At 41.3% G+C, this 22,588-nt stretch overlaps 1 protein-coding gene across 1 annotated transcript; it reads left to right on the forward strand.

The window, feature by feature from the left end:
* The first annotated feature begins 7,468 nt into the window (after positions 1-7,468).
* pxdc1b (PX domain containing 1b) lies at positions 7,469-21,589 on the forward strand. The gene is made up of 5 exons (XM_073488469.1): positions 7,469-8,096; positions 18,175-18,266; positions 18,416-18,533; positions 18,626-18,737; positions 20,296-21,589. Exons 1-5 carry the CDS (start codon positions 7,841-7,843, stop codon positions 20,417-20,419), a joined length of 702 nt encoding a protein of 233 aa, XP_073344570.1. The 5' UTR covers positions 7,469-7,840; the 3' UTR covers positions 20,420-21,589.
* Positions 21,590-22,588: the final 999 nt, after the last annotated feature.

A 22,588-nucleotide genomic window follows, 5' to 3' on the forward strand; every position in this document is an offset into this window, starting at 1 on the left:
AGACATTAGCTATTCCATTAGGTGGGACCTCTGTCCCCAGAGAGCCCAGTAAATCACAGACCTGTACAGTGTGCGGTTAATGCTGTGCAGTCTGGAGAACACACCGTCTGACTTAGTGTCACACAGTTTGTGATTTATAACACTGACGAAGCTTTTGTTTGTACAATGTACTCCAAGCGCTAACTCAAAAATGACGACTACAAAGTTGTATTTACTGCACGTTTCACAAACAAACACCATGTGAAGTTTGAAAACTGATGAGGAGGTAAAAAGGATTTGTTCACTACGTGTGCCGCCATCTTGCTGTGATGTCATCTGTGTAGATGTCGGCGGGTACGTGGATCTTGCCTGAGTTGGAAGTCCAGCTTGGACGGTCTTCCATCGCACTTTTCCATTGCAAGTTCTGAGTACAATGGAACGCACCATCATACGAGAAGATCAAGACCACTCTCGTCTGTGAAGTACAAGGTCTGAGCCAGGAGGCAGTTAGCTTAGCTTAGCATGAAATTAAGGGGAAACAGCTAGCCTTGACCGACACATAATCCTCTATAAAACCATAAATACTTAATTAGTGAGCTTTCAGGGTGCTGGTTGGTGGATTTTATTACTTTTGAACTAGCTCACGTTAGAGGGTTTACGCTGTCTAAAAAAAGAGGATTTTGAGGAGTTTTCAGAGAAAAAGTCACAATCGTCTGATTCCAGCTTATTAAAGGTGAATATTTTCTGGGTTCTTTACTCCTTTATGACAGTAAATTGATTATCTTTGAGGGTTGTGGACAAAGCAAGACATTTAAGGATGTCATCTTGGGCTTTGAGAACCACTGATTGACATTTTATAGACCAAACAACTTATTGATCAATCAAGACAATGAAAATGATCTTTAGTTGCTGCCCTCATGTCAGACTTTCTGCAATTGGAAAGAGTTTCCAAACGATGAATTCAAAAGTTTCAGGAGTTAACTTTGTGCTGCTGAACTAACTTGAACATTGCCCTCTGCCAGTAATTTACCACGGTATAAAAAACCATAAAGTCAGCATTTCAAGTCAGTTGGTGCAGCAAAAACTGTGCTCACATTACTGATGGAACAGCATTCACAGAGCCAACTGCATGAGATGCCCCAAACCTGCAGCTCTGATTTATGAGTCTTGTAGCTGGAACTTGGATTTCCATTGAGAGGAAATAAAGCGAGCAGACATCAGGTCTGCCGTGACTCTTATGGGGCCTCTGCTCTCCGAGCTTCACTGGCGACACAATAGGGATGGAGCCATAAAACACGAGGTCCAACAGATGCACAGTGAAGACAAGTCCATTATACAGCCTGTTAAAAACACTCGGGCAGTTCGCTAACCCACCGTCACCCCCAGCCCCTGCACTCTTCTCTGGGTTTTGTTTGCTGGTGAGGACGAGGACAGAGTTATGGCTCGGGATGACTTCCTCCGAGTGAAGCTCACAATGCTTCTCAATGAAAAAGGGAACGCCTGCATCCATCAACGCAGATGTTCTTTGTTTCCTGACAGATGTGTCCATCTTTATGTTTTTCTGTCTTTTCTCTTCCCTTTTGCTTTACGAGCCTCTGATGTTTGATTTTCTGAAAGACCAGAGGCTGGCGTAGGATTTACAAGTGCAAAGAGGACGACTCGAGCATATGGCCTTGTCCCATGTTTGAATTTATGTTTGCTTCAAGGGAATAGATGAATAAACAGGCGCACATTGTCATGGCGTGTGAGCAACAGGAGCAGTGGAGTGACTTTGAAACTGGCGACCATTTCTCTGCTGTCATCACAGGTGATTCAAATGTCGAGATCTGCAGATGTTCTTCAATCTGAGGCAGGCTGCTTGATTGGAGACATCTGTGCGAACACCATCACTGCAGGTCTAGGGTGGGGCGGTGTGAGGGAGGGACAAATTAGAAAACAGGGGATGAAGAAGGCTTTATTTTCCTCCTCTCAGCTGCATAATTCAACATAGGTGGAAAATTTTACTTGGGCGATAATCAAGGCTCCTAATGTCAGTGTTTAACTATGCTGTAGGTCCACCACCCAGGTTAAAGGTACGATGCTATAGTTTGTTTTTTGGTCAAATATTAACCTTGGGAGGTGGTAGAGACCATAAGCAGCACAAAAAGAGAGTCAATAATAGATTTAGATTCATCAAGTGGACAGAAACATGACTCCAGATGAAAGACAATGTTTGTTCGTAGCTGCTCGATGTATAATTAAATGTAAAATAGTTTGCGATATCAACTTTAAAAGTACTTTAGAGGTCTCATTTTTCACATCACGGTACAATCAGCTCACATATGGCCAATAAAAAAGTGATTAACGTGTATATTACTACAAATTGTGGCATAAAGCCCCTTTAAAGAATAGTTTATTATTCTGGGAAACACGCCTCGTCACTGTCTGGCTAACAGGTAAACGAGAAGGTTGCAACCTCTCTCATATTTGTCCAATAAATATGAAGCTGGAGTCAGGCAGTTAGCATAGCTTAGCATAAAAAACTGGAAGCAGATGGCCTGGCTCTGCCTGGGAACTACATTCACCTACCAGCACTTCTAAATATCACAGATTTAGGTTAAATCTTATGATTTAATCCATACAAAGTTACTACGGTTTTACAAGGGGTTAAATGCTTAACTATTTCCTGACTTGTGAAGACTTAAAGCTGTATATAAGTGGTATATTTTCATTAAAATAAGTGTTAAAAGGCTCTATATTGTCAGTCCAGTCTGCTCGTGGACACGCAGAGAGCAGGATCCTCCTGTTCGTTGCCATGTCTGGATCTCCGCACAGTGTTTACGTGGCGAAGTGCATTTGACAAAATGTTAAACTTTTCCGAGACTGATCAAAATTCTCATTTCTCATTTGAAACCCAGCTGCTGCACCTAAATGAGTCCATTAAAAACTCAGAGCAGTGAAACGCCTTCTCAATTTGGAGGCCATTTCCCAAATCTTTCTATCTTGAGAGGACATTTGAGCGCACACAAACAAACTATCGTCTATCTGGTGACACATCAGCCTCTCATCAAACAAACCGACCCTAAACAATCCCTCTCGCCCTCTTACTTTCCCCCCCGCAGAGTTTTGGCATCGGCTCTGTTGTAATAAGTCACGAATGTGTTTAGAATACTGCATGAGCGAGCTTTGAAGGATGAGCGGCCAGAAGTCTATTTTTCCATTTAAAGTTTACTCTTTCAGAGGAATTGTACTGGAATGGGGTATTCAGACAGAATGTGCTGACTCTGTAAATGTGGCCAAACCACAGATTGAAGCTCTGCTCAAAACAGGCAGATCCTATTATTACACAGGGGGGAGGAGGGGGTTTCTGATAATACTCACGCCGCAGCGGTTTCTCTGTGTAACGCAATCATTCTCTCATCATTAAAAAATGAACTGTGCAGCATAGACTGCAGCATCTCCACTCAAAAAGCAAACTATAATGTCAGGAAGAAACTGATCACTTCATAATAGGACATGTTTCATCTGACACTTTAGAGGTTTGGATTTGTCCAGACTGAAATATCTCAGCAGCTACTGGATGGACTGCTTTGAATGCAGACATTCATTGTCCCCAGAGACGATGACTTTTCATCTGCTGCTATCATGAAATTGATATTTTATTATTTTTTAGTGAACTCTCTAAACAACTACTAGATGGGTTGCCATGAAATTTGGTAGACATTCATGGTGCCCAGAGGATGAACCCTAATATTTTGGTGAGCTACTTACTTTCCATGGAGCAACACATTTAATTTGTCCAGGTTATGACCAAATAGCTTTAAATCTAATGATACAAAACTAATTAAGACATTTGAGGCGATTTAAACAACACATTAAAACTTAACGCTATTTTAACTATACAGTATAGAGGTCAATTTAAGACCATGATGACAAACTGCTCCGCTCTTTAATGTAACTGTTCTTGACTCTGTTCTGTTGTTGATTTTGTGCATTTATTCTGTTTTGAGTGTACCCTCTCTCACCATCATTGAAAAATAATGGCATGCCCTCAATGATGTTAGCACGTTGATGTACATTTTGCTCAAGATGCTGCCTCACAGAGCTGTTAACCTGGCTGTAGACTCATGGTTTTGTGTTATATCTTAACAAAACAACATATATCGAATCTCTTCTGTTCAATTAAAGCTTCATAAATGATGCCAAAAACACATCTGCAGAGGAAATGTTTAATTACTGGCAGAGCTCAATGGCAAAGGAGGCTTTTCAACCAATACAGAAGTTTCCACTGCCGTACCACCAGACTACAGAGCAGCTTCATCATCCGGACTCCACCATAAAAACTGTTTTATAGTTTTATTTTATGACTTATTGTTTAATCATCCATTTATATAAGTTAGGTTTTCACAAGTAGCATAAAGGGACAACAACCATCAGTTTGTTATACAATCCTGGTTATATAATGATAAATAAACTGAATCTTGAAACTTAATTGTTGAATTTCTCTTTCTGTTTTTATTCCCTCCCTGGAAGTCTTAGTCAGAAAACCACATTTTCTCAACGCTGTTCATTGGAAGTAAACTCAAACTCAACTATATATATATTAATAGATACTTTTGTACTGTTAAGGAGCAGCTAATAGCAGATAGACAGTGCAGCTCTGTATGTATATGTACCTGCATCTCACACTTCAACCACCTCACGACGAGTCAACAGTCGGTGCTGCTCTGAGCTACTTTAAATTACGGTGCATCGCAGTAATTTTCTCCCCGCTGTGTAATTTCCGCTATCGTAATGATACAGGTTAATGGTCAGTGCTGCGCGGACAGCAGCCTCTGAACCGGCTCCATGTAATATGACTCCATCTTTGCTGTAAACAACCGCTGAGCTGAGCGATCATATAATTTTGCTTTTGTGCAATGCTCCATAGTTTCCCTTTAATGTCATTTTCAATATTTAATACACTTAACTGCTCATGAAGTCCAGTGGGGATCCAAGTACAAAAGAAAAAGAGTTTAAATGTGGGAATATCTTAAACATAACTAATACAAAATTACACTAAAAGCCTGTTTAAAGCTCTCGTCTCCATTTTGAATACTGGTCAACAGTATTAGCGAACGGTACATTCAAACATGCTGGCTAACCTGCCTTTTAACTAAATTTGGGGGATATTGGAAAATTATTATGATCCGACTACAAATCTGGTTTTCAATTTCAAAGAAGTGGATCGACGCAGTTCCACTATAATTTATATGACAAACACTTTCGGTCAGCGGTCTGTCAGTGAGACATTTACACAGAAAATCAGAGGGGAAATCACATGACATGTCTGTGGTCGACAACGTGGAACTTCCAGAAAAGCAGGAATCTCTTATTCATCGATTTCACTATTTTCTGTCGCAGCATCGCATCATTTTAAAGCAGACGGCTAAGTCACCATCTAATTTCTTCTTTCTGGCAACAAGGAAGCGAACAGCTGAATATGAAACTGTCACATGCGAGGGAGCTGGCCTCTTTGGACGGTTTAAATGTGGCAGACTGAAACATTATATTTCCCCCGACTGCCTGCATTGCCCTGTTGTGACTCCTTTTCGTCTGCAGTAGAGAAACTCAAACACTCACACAGGTGTGATTGGGAGCTCAAAAGGAGCATGAAAGCAGGCTTTTGCAGCGCCCATCTGCTCCAACGCATAAAATCTAATGTGCACATTACAGCATTAATGCTTTCCTGATCTCAACTGTACAATATTCAGTTTTCTGTGCAGATTTATGCACACGTCCAGTTAGGAGCGTTTTAACAGCTTGCTTTTACTTGCAATCATCACGCTATTTCCTGAACTGCATCGCTATGAATTGCTTTTACCAGAACAATTTGCAGACGGTCCTTTTCCCCACAGTACAGCAGTTAATTACAGCTGGATTGTCATTACTTAGCATGGCTGGGACTTCCTGTAAAGCTCTTTTACTGGTCTCTTCCTCTCCACTCAGGGAAACATTAGTGTGCTGCTCAGTCGTGCAATGAAGACAAAATTGGCTCCTTTTTTTTGTTGTTTTTTTGTTTTTTTTGGTCAGTGCATCTTTTTTGCTGTGGCTAAATATTGGCTTAAAACCTACTTCTATTGTTTTGAAGTTATGTGAGGTCAGGAATGGAAAATCTTGTATAGAGAAATGTAAATTCAGTCACTATCTACTTGGCCACATGTCGATGGAAAGTCGGGGTGACGCTTCGTAGTCCACAAAATATTTCTGGAGCTTCACAGCAAAACAGTTATGCAGTAACCTCCTAAACAAAAGGAGTAGATGGGGACTTTTTTTTTGTAGAACAGATTTGCTTTAATGCTCAAAAAACACGAGTTTTCTTATACTGGCCAGTGCTGCAGCACTTTATCCTCCTCAGTCTGACACACTCTGTTTTAGCTCCTGTCGCTTTAAGACCCCCCTCCTGAATACCCAGCCCCCTCTGACTGGTCAGCTCACACATGCCTGAGCCAGCACCACTAACAACAACAGAGCAGCTGTGCCAAATCAATTATTAAGTGTAAAATTGGTCAATCGGCATAAATTATGCAGTGTCATGGTGATGTCACAAAGTCACGTAATTAAACACAGGACTTTTGATGAGGCGTTTCAGGAGCAGTATTTTCTGTAGGAGAGAGGAGCTTCTGTTGGTGCGAACTTGGACATTTTAGCTTTTGAGATCTTTTACATGCACAACATCTTATATAAAACACTGAAGGAAAGGAACAAACAGAAAAGCATAATAGAGCTCCTTCAAAATGTATTTAAAAAACGTGCTAATGCTATTAGCTCAGCAGCTAAAGTGAAGGTTTCAGCTTAAAAAGGGTGTAAATAATGTTTTTCAAATTATTTTTTGGATCTTGAGCCTTCTGGAGACTTGGATTACACTGGACGAGCTGTGTTGAGCTATTTTATGTTTTCTATTCGGTTGTTTTTTAAAACAAGTCCCCATCTACTTCAGTTGTTTTGGAAGAATGCTGCAACTTTGTTTCGCTGTGAAGCTCCAGAAATATTTTGTGGACTTACAAAACTTCACCCTTACTTTCCATCAGCATGAGAGTGAGAAGGTAAACACTGGATTTACACTTTTGGGTGAACTTATCCTTTAAGGCCTCTTAGCTGGCTGAACAACTGCTGGATTTGAGTTTTGGAGGCTTTATAAGATCACATTTCAGCAGCCTCTTCTCAGAATATTTTTTTTTTCTCCTGTGGTTTCCTCCAAACATGTCATTAAAGATTAACTGATCTGAGGTGGCCATGGCATCAACTCCAGGGTCAATAAAAGCTATAATTGAGTCAAGAAAAAGGGGGAAAATAAGTTTTTTCTCCTGATCATGAATAAGGAGATGGGGCAGCCTCTGCAGCCCCCTTTTTGCATTCTTTGCATAATAATACCCTGTTGTCAAGGAGGGAGGGAGGAAGGAGAGGAGGAGGAAACTGTGCTGACAGAAGAGCAACTGCATATCCAGACAGTGTGAAGAGAAGTGTTGTGGGTTTAGGGAAGTAGCAGCAGACAGGAGGAGGGACTCTTGAGAGATGGTCCAAAAACAAACTGTTGTTGGGATCGATACTGCCAAATCTATTCTGCAAGGGGCGGAATCTGCGACTCTAAACTCTATTTTTTTCTCTCCCTCACATCATGCCACGTTTGAGATCACGCCTGTGATGGGCTGAGCGATCATCATCCTCCTCCTGTTTTTACGCACAGCTGCAGCTCAGAGCAGACTGACCAGAAAAAGTTGCCGGAGTTGTCTTTCCCCCTTGTTTGAGAGGGGTTTTCACCAAAAACTTTCTGCGGCTCCGACCTCTGGTGCCGTCCGCCGAAACCGCCCCAGCATGCTGGACTGAAAGCGCGTCCCGAGGAATGGCATCGGCCGTGTTTGAAGGCACGTCGCTGGTCAACATGTTTGTCCGGGACTGCTGGGTCAACGGGATCCGGAGGCTCATCATCAGCCAGCGCGGAGAGGAAGAGGAGTTTTTCGAGATAAGGACAGAGTGGTCTGACAGGAACATTTTATACTTGCACCGGAGTTATTCCGATCTGGGCCGGCTGTTTAAAAGACTGGTGGAGTCCTTCCCTGAGGACAGAGGAGACCTCTCCAAGTGTCCACTGATAGAAGGTGGGTATGAAGGAAGTGGAAGTGATGGTTGAGCAGTTAATACAACAACAGAGTACAAAAATAATGTGACTTTTAATGTGTATTTTAAAGGTTAAATTTTGGACAGGGCCGTAGCTACAAATTGTGGGGACCTGTGCGCAGGAGGTGGCTCGGCCCCCCTCGACTTTTTTTTTCATCTGCAAGACAATTTTTTGATTTAAAAGCCGGAACTTGCAAATATTTTGGATTCCTACCGATCAAAATCTATGTCGACTCTATCAAGTTTCTTTCGATCGATTGATTATTACCTCTGCTAGGGTTTTGTTTTTTTGTTGGTTGGTTTGTCAGCAGGATTACTCAAAAACTACTAAACATATTTTCATGAAACTTGGATGGAGGATAGGTTTCGGCCCAGAATAGACCCCATTTACTTTTAGTGCTGATCCCGATAAAGGGGACGTCTGGAACTTTCTCTCACTTTCTTTAAAGGTGCAGTATGTAGCTTTGGGGAAGATATTGTTTTAATCAGAAGAGAAAGATCTTCATTAACTGATTTTTTTTATGCCTAAACAAACTAAATAAACAAACTCTTTGTTTTCATGACTGAATAAACAAACTCATCTTAAAAGGACAACACAATTTCATACTGCTTTACTTTGTTTATTTTTGGCGGACCCTGCCACCTTTCTAGCTTCAAACAGTGTTCTGGGGACCTTATTTTCCTCTGAGAACAGCTTGTTTATTCAGTTATGGAGAAAATAAATATTTCTGAGTTTGTATTTTTACGTTGTGCCCCTTTAACGTGATGAGGGAGGGCGTTTATTTGACAGGGACTAAAACCTAAATAAATAAAAATCCAGATCTTACTTTAAATATGTTCTATTCGATATTAGATTAGGCTTGATTGATTTAAATGTGATTGTTGGGCCTTAGCTGAGGTATGCGCTCTACTGAGGGCTGCTGTAGTTGAACAAATAGTTTCAGCCATAGTTGTAAAATCCCAAGGGAGGCAGAGGGGACACGATTCCCCCGTCCTGCGAAAATTAGGGTGTGTCCTCCCTGAATATATCACCGTCAACACAACTATAACTTCATTAACTTATAACTTAATAACGATTGAAATAGCATGTTTTTAAGTATGCAACTTCAACCAGTGTTGCAACCAGATCAGATTCAACTCAACTCGGTTTCAACTCATCACTAAACTCCGTCTCCACTTTGCTGCAACATCAGTGCATCTCCTCAAAGCAGCTATTACAACAGTTTTGATCACTTTTTATAGACTTTCTGGAAAGTTTAAGTTTTAAAACAAACACTGGCACTCACAGATAATCAGTCTTCTTATTTATTGTGAGCAAAAACATCATCAAAGTTTTGGTTTTGCATCTTTGGATTCTGGGGAGGAAACCTCTGCTTCTGCCTGCACAGGAAAACCCCCGCAGAATGATATTCCTGTTTACATTCAGCCTCAGATACCACAACAACTACTGTTTTGTGCGAATTGGGCACGTCCGTTTTCTCCACATTTTTGTGGATTATAGTCAGACCTTGTTACCTCACCAGCTGTGGGAAGTAAAACTATAAAACACGGCAGGGCGTTTATTTCCAGATACGTCAGTTTGATAGGCAGACGGTAGTATTACAGTAGCTTAGGGCAGCAGAATAAAAGAAGGGACATGCACTCATAATAATCAATAACGGTTTCGGTCTAATCTGAACCTCACAGCCTGGACTGACATGCTTTTGTTTGGACAGGTTAATATTTAACAAAGTCACATTAGCAAGACCTATCACATAGCCTGTAGGCAACAGGACCAACACGATGACATAATGTTTCCAAATCCTCGTCAATATTCGGGAGCTAAAAGGTCGTATTGTCTGCTTCCACGTCTTTGTGGCCTGATAGTTGGATTTCCCACGGGACAACAAAACGACCAAGATGGACTTCCGCGTGGAAATTTGCTCTCTGCGGCTGACTCATCACTACTCTTTCAGAAGAGAGGATGTTTTGGGCAGCTATTATCTCGTGCTCGGCTAGTCTGAAGCCGGCACTTTGATCAAATGCAATAAAAGATGACATCCTAATATCTAATGTCTTTGCAGAGAAAAGAATAAGGCTGCGATATACTGTGAGGCTAGAGTGTTCATATCTAACACTAAATCCCAGTCAAGCAAAAATGCCAAAAATGAGCTGGTTCCATCTTCTTAAATGTAAGGTTTCGCTGCTTTATTTTGTCATTTATGATACTAAATAAAGAGTCTTTTGATTTGGGACTGTGTTTGGACAAAGGACGCAATTTGAAGACGTCACTTTGGGCTCTCGGACATTGTGAAGAGCAGTTCTTACATTTTAAAGACTAAACAATTACTCGTTTAATCGTGAAAATAATTGGCAGATTAACGATAATCAAAATAGCGATATGAAAAATGTCTTTCACAGGACAGCAATGATGTGATAAAGAAATTTAGAAGTATTAAATTCAGTGATGAAATGTAACTAAGTATTTCTTACTCAAGTACTGTGCTTAAGTACAATTTTAAGTACCTTTACTTTACTTTACTTACTTTTCTGCTAGTTTATAGTTCCACGTCACTACATTTTGGAGGTAAATATTGTACTTTTTTTATTTACCACATTTATTTGATTACTTTAGTTACTAGTTACTTTGTAGTTTGCATACTGCAGAGTGAATTAATGTGTTTTATCTGCAATCAGATAAAAGAAAACTGATTCCAATAATCAAAAAACGTATGATCATCGGATCTGATTATCATCCAGGCTAATGATCAGTTGACGTATGGCATACAGTATATACACACATTTTACTTTTGTATATCTATTGCCAGAAAATTACTTTTGATACTTAAGTACATTAATATCAGATACTTTAAGACTTTTACTCAGGTATTATTTGTATGCATATCTTCACTTTTACTCAAGTATGACTTTTGGGCACTTTTTATAAGTTTATAGTATATGAAAAGGTGCTGTGATGTCTCCTGCTCATACCATCTGCACAAACTCTGCAGCAAAGTTTTCAGCCGGGCTTTGTAGAGGGCACTCGTTCGCCCCATGCGACCCAAACCTATGGCCCTCAGGGTTTGGATCTTTGACACTGTGGCACTGCCAACAGGTTTTGGCAGAGCTCCCAGCCCGTTCCGTGTGTATGGTCTCCTTGGCACTTCCCTTTTGTCTCTACCCACTGAGCCTATACGAATGTTTTGGAAACTACCCCTTTAGTGGCGACTGGAAAGCTTTGCTTCCTGCCCGTGCCCCCGAAATAGCTGACGAGGTTGTTGACAGCTCGCTGCTCTGCCGCTGCGCAGTGCATTGTGGGACGAGACATTTCAGATCTCACTTTTCAGTTCTTTTTTTTATCCTATCTGTCCCCCTTCGTATCCTGATTATAGACAGCCGTTTAAAGGTTAATAACATTCCCTAATTGCTTTCAGTATTTCTTTGCATCCCTTCTGATTTGCCGCTCAGGTTTGAAGTCCACATGAAAAAGTGTAGCTCCGGTCTTTCTCACTCCACTCTGCTCCAGTTTCTTGCCCGTGTTTTCCTGTGTCTGTGCTGCGCCTTGGCAACAACGAAGGCGTGCAGGGCTTTAAACTGATGTCATGATGAGAAAGAGAGGAGAGAGAGAGGGGCGGCCGGGAGAGAGGAGTGGACTTGCCATATTTAGTCCCTCTGGTCTGCGAAGGCCCTCGTAACACTTACCTTTCATGTGACCCCAGAGTGAGAACAGACAGGAAGCGATTGCTCACATTCCACATGAGCCGGATTCCTCAGAGGCTGAAATCACTCCTTCTCATACAGTCATGCGCCACTTCTGAAATTCATGAGAATAATGGACGCTCGTGAATCATCATTTCAGCTTGTTTTTACACATCTATGGAAGGAGAGGCTTTGAGTCATGTTTTTAGCTCCTACACATTATTTTCTCCTCTGTTTGTTGAATGGAATGATTTCATTTCCAGACTAAGGGTGTTTTAATGATGACCACTGAGTCAGCTCTGATTGGCTGACTGGTGTCGTTCCATACAGCTTCATAGTATAAACGGATTCTTTCTTTGACACGTTTGTGAGCTGTTAACAAACTTATAGGAATAGTTTGACATTTAGAGAAATAATCTAATGTGCCTTCTTTCCAAAAGTGAGATGAGAAAATCAATACCACTCTCGGGGCTGTTGGCTAAATGTGAGCCTACACCCTGCAGCTGGTTAGCCTAGCTTAGCATACATTTTGGAGGAAGGGAAAGAGCTAGCCTGGCTTTGTCTGAAAGCAGCAAAATACATCTACCAGGAGTACTTAAGCTCACCAGTTAAGGGGTTTGTTGTTTAATCTGTACAAAAAAACAATGTGTATAAACTACATGTTATCATTTTTCATTGTAGTCATGCAGTGAAATTTTGTTTGGTAGCTCTCAGAGACGAGCAGCAGTATAAAAATACACACCGAGCCGCTGCGTCTGCACGTGCTGCTATCTTAAGAAAAAGATTCCAGGAAGTTACTTTGTCGAACCAGGAAATAGTCTGGTCTTTAAAGCAACGTTATGTAGAAATGGCATTTTTGTGCTATCTGATGTGTAAAACCTGCATGTTATAATTTAACGATCCAGGAAGTTACGGTGTCGAGCCAAGAAACAACCTGGTATTTAACCTCAACGTGTTGTTTTCACATGTCGGTTTTTGTGTGGATTAAATGAACAAGTCAGTTAGTAAGTGTTGCAAATATGTTTATGCTAAGCTAAGCTAATTGGCTGCTGCCCGTGGCTTTCAATCTATCGGACAGGAATGAGAGTGGTGTCAATCTTCTCCTCTAACTCTCAACCAGAAAATGAATTTTCTTATTTCCCAAAATGAGAAACTATTCCTTTAAACTACAGGGAGGAGCAGCTACAGTGAGGCTGGGTTAAAGAGCTGTGAGCTTGTGTTTGTGCTTAGCAAGAACCTGGCCTCAAGAAACTACATAGTCAGCGTAAAAGCATTGATTTTACTCACTTAAAATGGAAACTTACATGAAATGTCATTAAGTAAATACAGTGTGCTAGGTAGTGATTTTGGACACAGACAGTACAGTACAAGAAACAGCCGTGGATGCTCACACTGAGGTTTGACACCCGCTGCATGTTGACCGAGGCCCTCCAGAAATAACACGTCGCTGAAAGTGCGGCGAGTTAGTGGTCGGGTGTTAAAGTGTCAGGCTGCTGACATGTGCTTATCAGATCCAAAGCAGAAGATTGCTTCTGCTTACAACATCTGATGACTGTTAAGATAATGTGCCGGAGGATGAAGTTCCCCCTTCTGCTGCGTTAATTCGGCTAATAGATGAAGTGGCTGTTCAACACGGCATGCTGTCACAGAAACAACAACAGACGGCTAACTTTAGCGTGCAAATACAAATCTTATGAGGAGGGCACATACATTAAAAATTCCATATGGGGTTTTGTAATTACTGTTGTTGTTATATTTTGCGAACTCATTGCTCTAAGCAGACAAATACTCGCTGAAGATGATCTTCATAAAAAGAAAGGAGATCATTTAGAGTGAATTCTACAAAGAAACCAGGATAATATTCTCTGAAAAAGTGTTTGTGGAGGACATTTTGTCAGGGATGATCTCAGAACGAAGACACAAGGACGAGTGCAGCCAGGAAGCTCATACAGGAAATAGACTCTTACACAGGAAATAGGAGGAAATAGACTTAAGAGATCCTGTTAGGAAAAAACATGGCTGCAGCATTTTGTGTCTTTGAAGATAATTTCCAAAGGGAAAACCCTGTAATTGTAACATAAATAGCAAATCTGAAATAAGACAAATGAACGTTTCATCATTTTTGGAGATGAAACTGGTGATTTACCGTGCGCCACAGTGGGAGAGGAGGCGAACTGGGACTCGTGTCACTGGCAGTTCAGCAGCGCACTGCAATTTTTGTGTCAAGACCGGTTGCAGTTTGGACCGCCTGCCTGCTCAGACTGAGTCAGCAGTGCACACCAGAGGTTTGTGTCACTTTAATCAATGGAGACGAGCCACATTAGCCTCTCCAAAATCAGCCCGACCCCTTTTATTCACTCTTTTACTCTCACTAAGCTGAATTCTGCAGACCTGTAGACATGTCTGACTGCACAGCATCACATTATTTTTTATTCTGATCATGGTAGTCGTGCCAGGAAGGCGGAGCAAAGATTAATATCCGATTCGAACCAGCACCTGTCACTGCTTATACGCTGATTAACATTCTTTATATCGTCCTTGCAGCATGTGTTGACTCTGCTGTCACTAATTGGAGATAACCACTGTTTTTACCACGATTAAGTCTTGCGCAACCAACACAACAACTGTTGCAAAAATACCAACACATACTTTTCTTTTGCATGTCAAACAGGCCTGTTGTGTCTAACACGTATTCTACACAGCCTGATAGTTTATGCAGTAAAAATAGTCCCAGCAATTAAGTCAAGTCAAGCTACTGTTTGATTCCCTGTTTGGAAATTTTGATATTTTGCACACAAAACACTGGATCTCATTCCTGATTTAATGTAATTCAATTTTATTTACACTACAGTGTTATTAATAAATTCAAATGTGGCTATTATACGATGTTATATATGAAATAAGGTTGTGCATCCTTCCACAAAACATGAACTTTCAGTATATCCAGAAATATTTATTAAAAAGGCACATCATCATCTTGTTGCAGCATATCTGTGTTGTTAAATTTCACTTGCAACTCTGTGTCCCAGACAAGTTTTCTCTTGGGACAAGCTCCTCCGGACTTTCCACTGCATGACCACACTGTCAGTGTTTTATAGTGACGTAAACAGCTTTTTTTAACGGACACAAAGCCTGGATGATAACCCCACTGCAGACAATTTAAACCGCACCCTCGTTAGTTGCTTTCCTCATAAACAGTCTAGTTTATTTTACGTAGGACAATAATGTTATGAATCAAGCACGAACGACAGCAATTTATTTACAAGGTGCAGGCACGGAGCTCGCCCAGGGTGCACATGGAAACAGGGTGGGATTAGGAAGAATGTGTTATCATACATCATGAGAGGGTGTGACAATCATCACAAGTCCTCTAATTACCTTCACTGACACTGGCTTGAAGCTAGTCAAGGCTTTTTTATCTTCGCTACCAAATAAACCATGAGGATCAGGCTTTTTCAGCAATTTTCTTGATTGGAGTTGTCTTGTTTTACGTGTGCCATCCACTTCTGTAATCCTAGATGTTCCTTCCAGAGTACAGCGACAGTCTCGACAACTTTCTCAGAGTTTCTCCCAACACTGAACAAAAAGCAAAGTATTTAGATATTTTAATATGTTAAAGTAGCAATACCACAGTGTAGAAACATTCTGTTTTGAGTCAAAGTGATGCATTTACTTAGAGAAAAGTACAAGTGTATTAACATCGAAATATGTTAAAAGGAGCACTACATTCAAAAATATTCAAAAATAATTCAAATTATTAAAGTGAAACAAAAGTTTTGGCAGTATGACGTCTGTGTATTGTGTTGCAGAGGTGTCCACTCAAGTTAGCATGCTAACCAGCTAGCCCTGTCCTGTCCCGGTCCAAAGTACCTGTGCTAGACACCAACACTCCCCTAGTGCTCCGAGCTCCCAGTCTGGACTGCTAACTGCATGGCTAACTGAGCTAACGGTAGCTACAGTTAGCATGATAATGGTGCATTTTCATCACTTCATTGTTGAAGCTGGTAAAGTGGTTTAACTACTTTATATAGTCTGTCTGCTGGGTAGCTTGTCAATTTTAACAAAGAAGAGAAAAGATAAAAAAAACAAGGAGGTTATGTTTATACCCGTGTCCGTTTATTGGCTGGTTGGTTGGTTTGTCAGCAGGATTACACAAAAAATACTGAACTGATTTCCACAAAACTTGGATGCAGGATGGGTCTCAACCCAGAATAGACCCCTTTAACTTTTGCCGCGAATCTGGATAAAAGTACGGATCCAGGAAGTTTTTTCTCACAAGATTGGGCATTTTTTGATAATTCTGTTGTATCAGACGTATTTAAGTGGCTAGGATCTATGAGTGAGTGCAAAAGGGGATTGTTGGGTCTTGGCTAAGGCATGTCTCATCGCTGCTGATGACCACAAAGCAACACAAAACATCAGGATAAGCCCTAAACATATATGATGTGTCACATCTACAGAGAAAGCTGACAAACAGCTCTTAGGAGGACTTTGTAAGTTAAACAGAAGAACATGATCCTGAGGCAGTGTGAGCCTCAGACCGGGTGGGAGTCTCACTTGCTTCCTGGTGATGATTTAACAGCCCGATCACTCCTCACATCCCCGTGGGTATGATGTCATCACCGCCCGCCCATTATAAATGGATGAGCCTGTGACTGTGCACAGTATTGCTTTAGGCTCTCAGTACTTCCATGTAACAGTAACCGCTGCGTGACCAGGTTCTGTCTGTAGCACTTATATCAGACGGAGCCTCGTCAGTGCGGCTGCGGTCTTCATCATTATTCTCCTCGCCACATCCCTTTGTCAGCATGGCAGTAAATGATGCTCTGCTGACTGCTCGCTCACATCATGGGCGGCAGTCTTGTACTCCTGAAAGTGCTGATTTTACACTCCCACTGCCTCTTAAATTGCATTCCTAGTTGTATGCAGGATGAACATCACAGACATGTACCACTGTTATTACTTTCCTCTGTTATTACTGCTGTTGTTTAATGTTTGCAATCACCCTGGCAGTGTCACCTTACACGGCGCACCGTGTTCTTGTTCTAAACACGATGATAAGTAGTCTCGTTTCTTCCTAAATATCAGGGGGCATTGTTATAAAAAGGTTAGGGTATTAAACAGACTGCTGCCTTCTGACTCGCGTTTGTGGCAACCTTTTTCAAGACAAAGTATAAATTCACACTCGTCTGGCTTTTTGTGTCCTCACCCTCTGGACGGACGGCAGTCTGATGGCAGTAAAGGTCACAGCAGCTGCCCTTTATTATCACACCGGCACAGAAATAGGTACACTAGACATTTTGATGGCGGGCCAGGTTCTTTGTATATCAGACTGTTTAGTTTAGTTATGATTGTTATGTGTATAAAAAAATGTTCATGTTATTCTCTTGGCTGTAGTTCTTGATACTGTTGCATTACAGGGCCGTACTCAGGCTGTCTAAGGGGCAGGGGCGAAAAAAATGAAAGGGGCACCAATGTACAAGTCATGATCCAAACCAGTTTTATTTCCCATAGGGTCATCTGACATGGAGAAAATGGTAGTTGGAGAAGGTTGCCTTCTTGTTGTGATTGTGCAACAAAGGACCCAAATGCAGACTCCAGGCAGGCAGATGGAGGAACCAAAAGCAAGCTTTAATGAAAAGATGATATCAGTAGAAATAAGGAAATGTTATACATTCAAAACAAACCGAATAAATCTGCAGGAACGCAGATGAAACATGGCGACCAAACACAGACAAACTGACAACTGGAAGAGGAAAAACACGTGGACTAAATACACACAAGGCTAATCAGGACAAACAAGACAAAGACAGGAAGTAACATAACATGACATATGAGGATGAACCTTACAAAATAAAACAACATCATGTGGGATCACATCCGGCAGAAAGGTTTTAGGAAGTCATGTGATGTAGTATTCAGAGCTACAAAGTAGGCATAGGGAAGTGGTTGTGGTGAATGAGTGGGTCAAACACAGGACTCACTCAGGAAACCCAAAACCAATACTGAGTTAGTGTTGTTAGACTTAGCTGACTTATTATTTTCAGCTTTTTTTAGTATTATTTTCGGACAGCAAACTTGCATGTACAGTGAAAACACCTGCCTACCACCAGTGCCACATATTAGACATTAAAAAAAATAATCTAACAGAGTGTTCACAGTTGAAAGGCTGGAATACGTGAACGGCAACTCTCCCTTGAAAGTTGCTCAGGCCTGCTGATCAAGTGTCAGGATGATCGGGGGCTGATTTGCTGGATTGCAACCAATCGGCTAATTAGGGAATAACAGGTGTATCTAATAAACTGTGTGTATTTTAAAAAATACTTACTCTTTCCATTATAGCTGGGTTGATTTTAAGATGTTCATGATTGTTTGTTTCAGGTCTTGTAAAAATCAAAGAGGCGAACGACATCGAGGAGAAGTTGAACGAGGTGGAAAGGCTACTGAAGAATGCGATCAACATGCCGTGCAAGGTCGGTCCTTCAGCTATTACCCTGCAAATAATATCATATATCAGTTATTTATCAGCTCATTAGAAGATTGCCATGAAACATCTTCCTCGGGGTTAAAGGCAGATGTTTGGAAACGTACTATGTACATTAATTGACTAAAAACTCCACAGTATTCCAGGTCAGAGGTGATGTTGACTTTCTTCGAGCGATCTCCGCTCGACCAGGTGCTGAGGAATGACAAAGTCCACAGAATCCAGCCGTGCTTTCAGAGTCCCATCAAGATATCAGGTACATATCTAACAGTCTTTTGTAACACAGACGTGGTGCAACTGCACCCCTCATGTCATGATGACTGAATACTGCACTCTGTACCTTTTTAGAAATCATGCGGTCCAATGGATTCTGTCTGGCCAATACGGAAACCATCGTATTTGATCACAGTATCCCCGAGGAGAAAGAGAGACCCTCATCCACGGACTCTGTGGACAATACGTGAGTATTAGGACCACTCCTCAGAGTTTCTGTCTCTGCCTTTGGCCTTGTCCACATATATATGGATTTTGTCCAAATGTGTCCAATCAACCTTCAATTTAAGAAGCATTTCTGTGCAGACATACTGTGTTAAAGTGAACCGAAACATTTAAACAAGCACACCGGGGCAGTAAGTCAGTCATTTGTCAAACACCAGAGAAGGACAGTCCCAGCTTGCATGTTAAGTGTATTCTATTTAAATGAAATGATCTAAAATCATCGTCATGATCCAAACCTGTTGACAACCGGTCCAATTACACAACCCAGCATCAAGTCAAAGACTGTAATAGACCTTGTCTCTGTTGCCTACCTGTCTAAACAACACGGTGTCATTCTGTGGTCGACTTTTTAATGATAAACATGCAACGTCTGGCTACATTTTCAAAATAAAGGCACCAAAACTACTTGGTTAAGTGAAGGAAAACCTCATGGTTTGGCTTAAAATAACTACTTCCTTAAAACAAACACCACTACTTGGTTTCGTTTATAAAAAGATCATGTTTTAGCTGAAAATAACAACCTCCAGAAAACAGCCACCCTTGACTATTGACTTCACACAGGACCTGAACCCTGATGGCCTATGAATGAACCACCCAATGATGCCTGACCTCTTCCTGAAGTGGACCCTCTGGCTCTTTAAAATATGCTTGTCCATTGTTATACAATATTGTCTTGTGCGTAATATAAACACAATATCAATTTTTTATTTTTTATTATCATGGTTATCGTCAATACCAGAATATTGTGACACCCCTAGTTGTAAACTTGTAATTAGACTGTTGTACCTGTTCTAAAAATGGTTAAAAATTTAAAAATCGCCTACCGGGCATGCACGAGTTGAGGGGATGACATCATTGTCTCTCAAATGCTCCATTTTACATGTTTAGTTTTGAAAAATATACTCTTTAGAAACCATTTTTAAAAGAATCTCCATTTAGTGATATAACACACCTTGGCATGTGAAGAAGAGGCTAAAACACTGAGGGAAATATTTGTTTTGCAAAATATTTGTATTCATGTGGACAAAACCTTTGTCACTTTCACTTTTATATTGATTAATCTTAAGATAGGTCCCAATTTTTAAATAAAATCATACCAAGATCAGTCAAGTTGGTTGCAGCGTACGTGAACCTGCATGTTCTCCCACGAATATTTCAACGATTGCTCTCGAGCTCACTGTTAAGTGTTTTGAAGTCCTTGAATGTGACCCAACCCTACGACCCTCCACCCGCACAGGAAGTGTGTCTGTGCACCTCTTCCTTCCCTGGGTGTGTGTGGGAAGCAAAAAGAGGAACACATTCCTCTCGGTACTTTACACAAAACAAGATGTTACATCACTCGTACAGAGCTGAATTCTTACCTCTTGCAGTGCCCTGACCTTGTACGTGCGACTGAAGTCTCTCATGTAAAGAATGAACACAGGGCCTTAAATCAGATGTGTCACGCTTTTTAATTCCTAAATCACACCACTCAGGTTCATCCTGTCCTTGAGGTAATGAGTCTTTCATTTTATCGCCAGATACGAGGATGGAACAGAGTTTTTGCCGATGGAGGCAGACGTGTGTGACGAGGAAACAGAAGCGTACGTCACCAACCTTTCCTACTACCATCTGGTCCCGTTTGAAACTGACATCCTGGAATGAAGACCTGTTGGACATCATCATCATCATCAGTGAGGACTCTTCAGTGGAACCAAGCTATGCAACTCTGCACATAGCTGCTCCGAGTGAATGCTGCTGCTGCTTATTCTAGAAACCTCCACTTTGTTTTTCGCCACTTTAAGCAGGCGTCACCGGTGTGCCTCATTCAGAGCCTTAGTGTCAAGAAAATAAACACATGACGGGATTGTTTTCGTACTGACTGGCTTTCAGGTGTCGTAACACACCTGTGGCGGCGACAGTGGAGTCTGACAGACGGATGCAAACAGCTGGAGAGGTTTCGCAACATGCGGCTCGACCACTTCAAAAGACTTTTAATAGCATCTGATGCATCGATGTCTGAGGTTTGGAGTGTGACTGAGGGGAGCGAGCCGCGCCTCAACGTATATTTGAAGATAGATTTACAGTATTGGACCACTCACTGTTTCTTCAAAGGTTTATTTTTTCTATCTTAAAGGTGCAATATGTAAGAATTGGCTTGCTGTCGAAGTTTTACTAGAGTAGACTAACTGCTAACTGCTGCTGACTGTAGCTGCCGTGAGCTAGGTTAGCCGTGCAGCTGGAGGTCCGGACTGGGAGTGTATATGTTGCTAGCACAGGAGCTTTGGACCAGGACAGGCTGAGGTTAGCCGTTAGCATGCTAACTTCAGTTGGTTTGATATCTCTGCAAAACAATAGATAGAAGTCCTAACGTCAAAACTGTTATTTCTTCCCATTCTGTAGAGAATCTTACATATCGCACCTTTAATGTTTTTATCTTTCACATTTATTCTTCATGATGGCATCGGCCTGGTTTTGCTGGGAGATACGCGATGCAGCTGCAAAAGCCTGTTGCCGTCTCATTTAAAGTGTTACCCACGGCGTCACCACTCTGGTTTTTACTCCTGTGGGAACACAGGAAGCCGCCACGAAGCTTTGTGTATGATATTTTGTTTACGCTGCAGTTTCCACCAGCATTGAGGAACTTTTTTTGTTTGTAAAAAAACAGCTTGAAACTCATTCACTTCCTCGGTATTTTTTGCTGTGATGCACAGTTGGATCTTTAGCGTGAGAGTACCCCAAGGTCCAAGTGAAACTAGACTGCCAGGGTTTGATAACATAGTTTGGCCTAGTGTTCATATTTCAAAATAAAACTAAAATAAATGAGTAATGAAGCTTTTTGTTGTTGTTTTTTCTGTTTCACTTGGCTCTTGGATTACTGTCAAATTAAAGAATATTAAAAAAAAGTGTCATTATTTTGTCAGAACACTCTTTCCAAAGTGAGACCTTAAAGCTGCCTTTATGGATGTCTGTAAAACTTTTATTTTGTCTGAATAATACTGTAATATGTGTTTGTAATGTTGCTTATTTTCTGTTCATAAACATAATTTTAATCTATTAGAGCAGAGCATCGAGCGTTGCCGCTGCGTGGATCATCTCGCCGCTCTCTTCCCCCATGTGACGAGTGATGAAATGGGGCAAAGGAAGCTTTGTTTATGGGTCAGTCGAGGTCACATCTGAGCCCTTCTGTAAGATGACGTGCGTGGGTTCAGTCAGACGGCTGAATGTGGGAGTCTTCTGCTCGGCCTGTGATGGGGGGAACAAGTCCCGTCTTTATTTGAAGGAGACAAACGACCGTGCTGTACTAAAAGTTTCTATAGGGAAAGTTGTGTGAACTAGGCAAACATGGGGTCCTCCCACCATGAGGAGGCTGCTTTCACTTCTCGTTTTATACGTAAAGGGTGAACTCTGAGGAACATTGTCTATGTTTTTGCAGAAATGTTACTACTTCTGAGGGATTAACTGCAAGGAAGTCCGGTGATGTTCATTGTTTTGACACTTTTATTAATGCAAAAGTCATTGTTGCCTCACAATGCAGGCTGCCAGCTTCTCTGCCCCTCCAAATACAAAGGCGTTCAAGCCTCACAAACTTGGCACACGAGGCTCAGACAGAACGGTCCTCCGCATGAGTCTATTTAGTAACACAGTCATGATCACCATTCATCTCATGAGAAAGTGCAGCTCTTTCTCAGGCTGCGAAACTATTTCTCTTTTCTCCGAGGATGACGTCTTGAATTGATGGATATTCTTTGGACAAACAACCCACGAGAAGATTAGTATGAGTCAATAAAAGGAAACTGGAATTTCTGATTACAATTTTCACGCCATCGCATC

Source organism: Pagrus major, chromosome 19, assembly GCF_040436345.1.
Source record: "Pagrus major chromosome 19, Pma_NU_1.0".
Classification (NCBI taxonomy): Eukaryota; Metazoa; Chordata; class Actinopteri; order Spariformes; family Sparidae; genus Pagrus; species Pagrus major.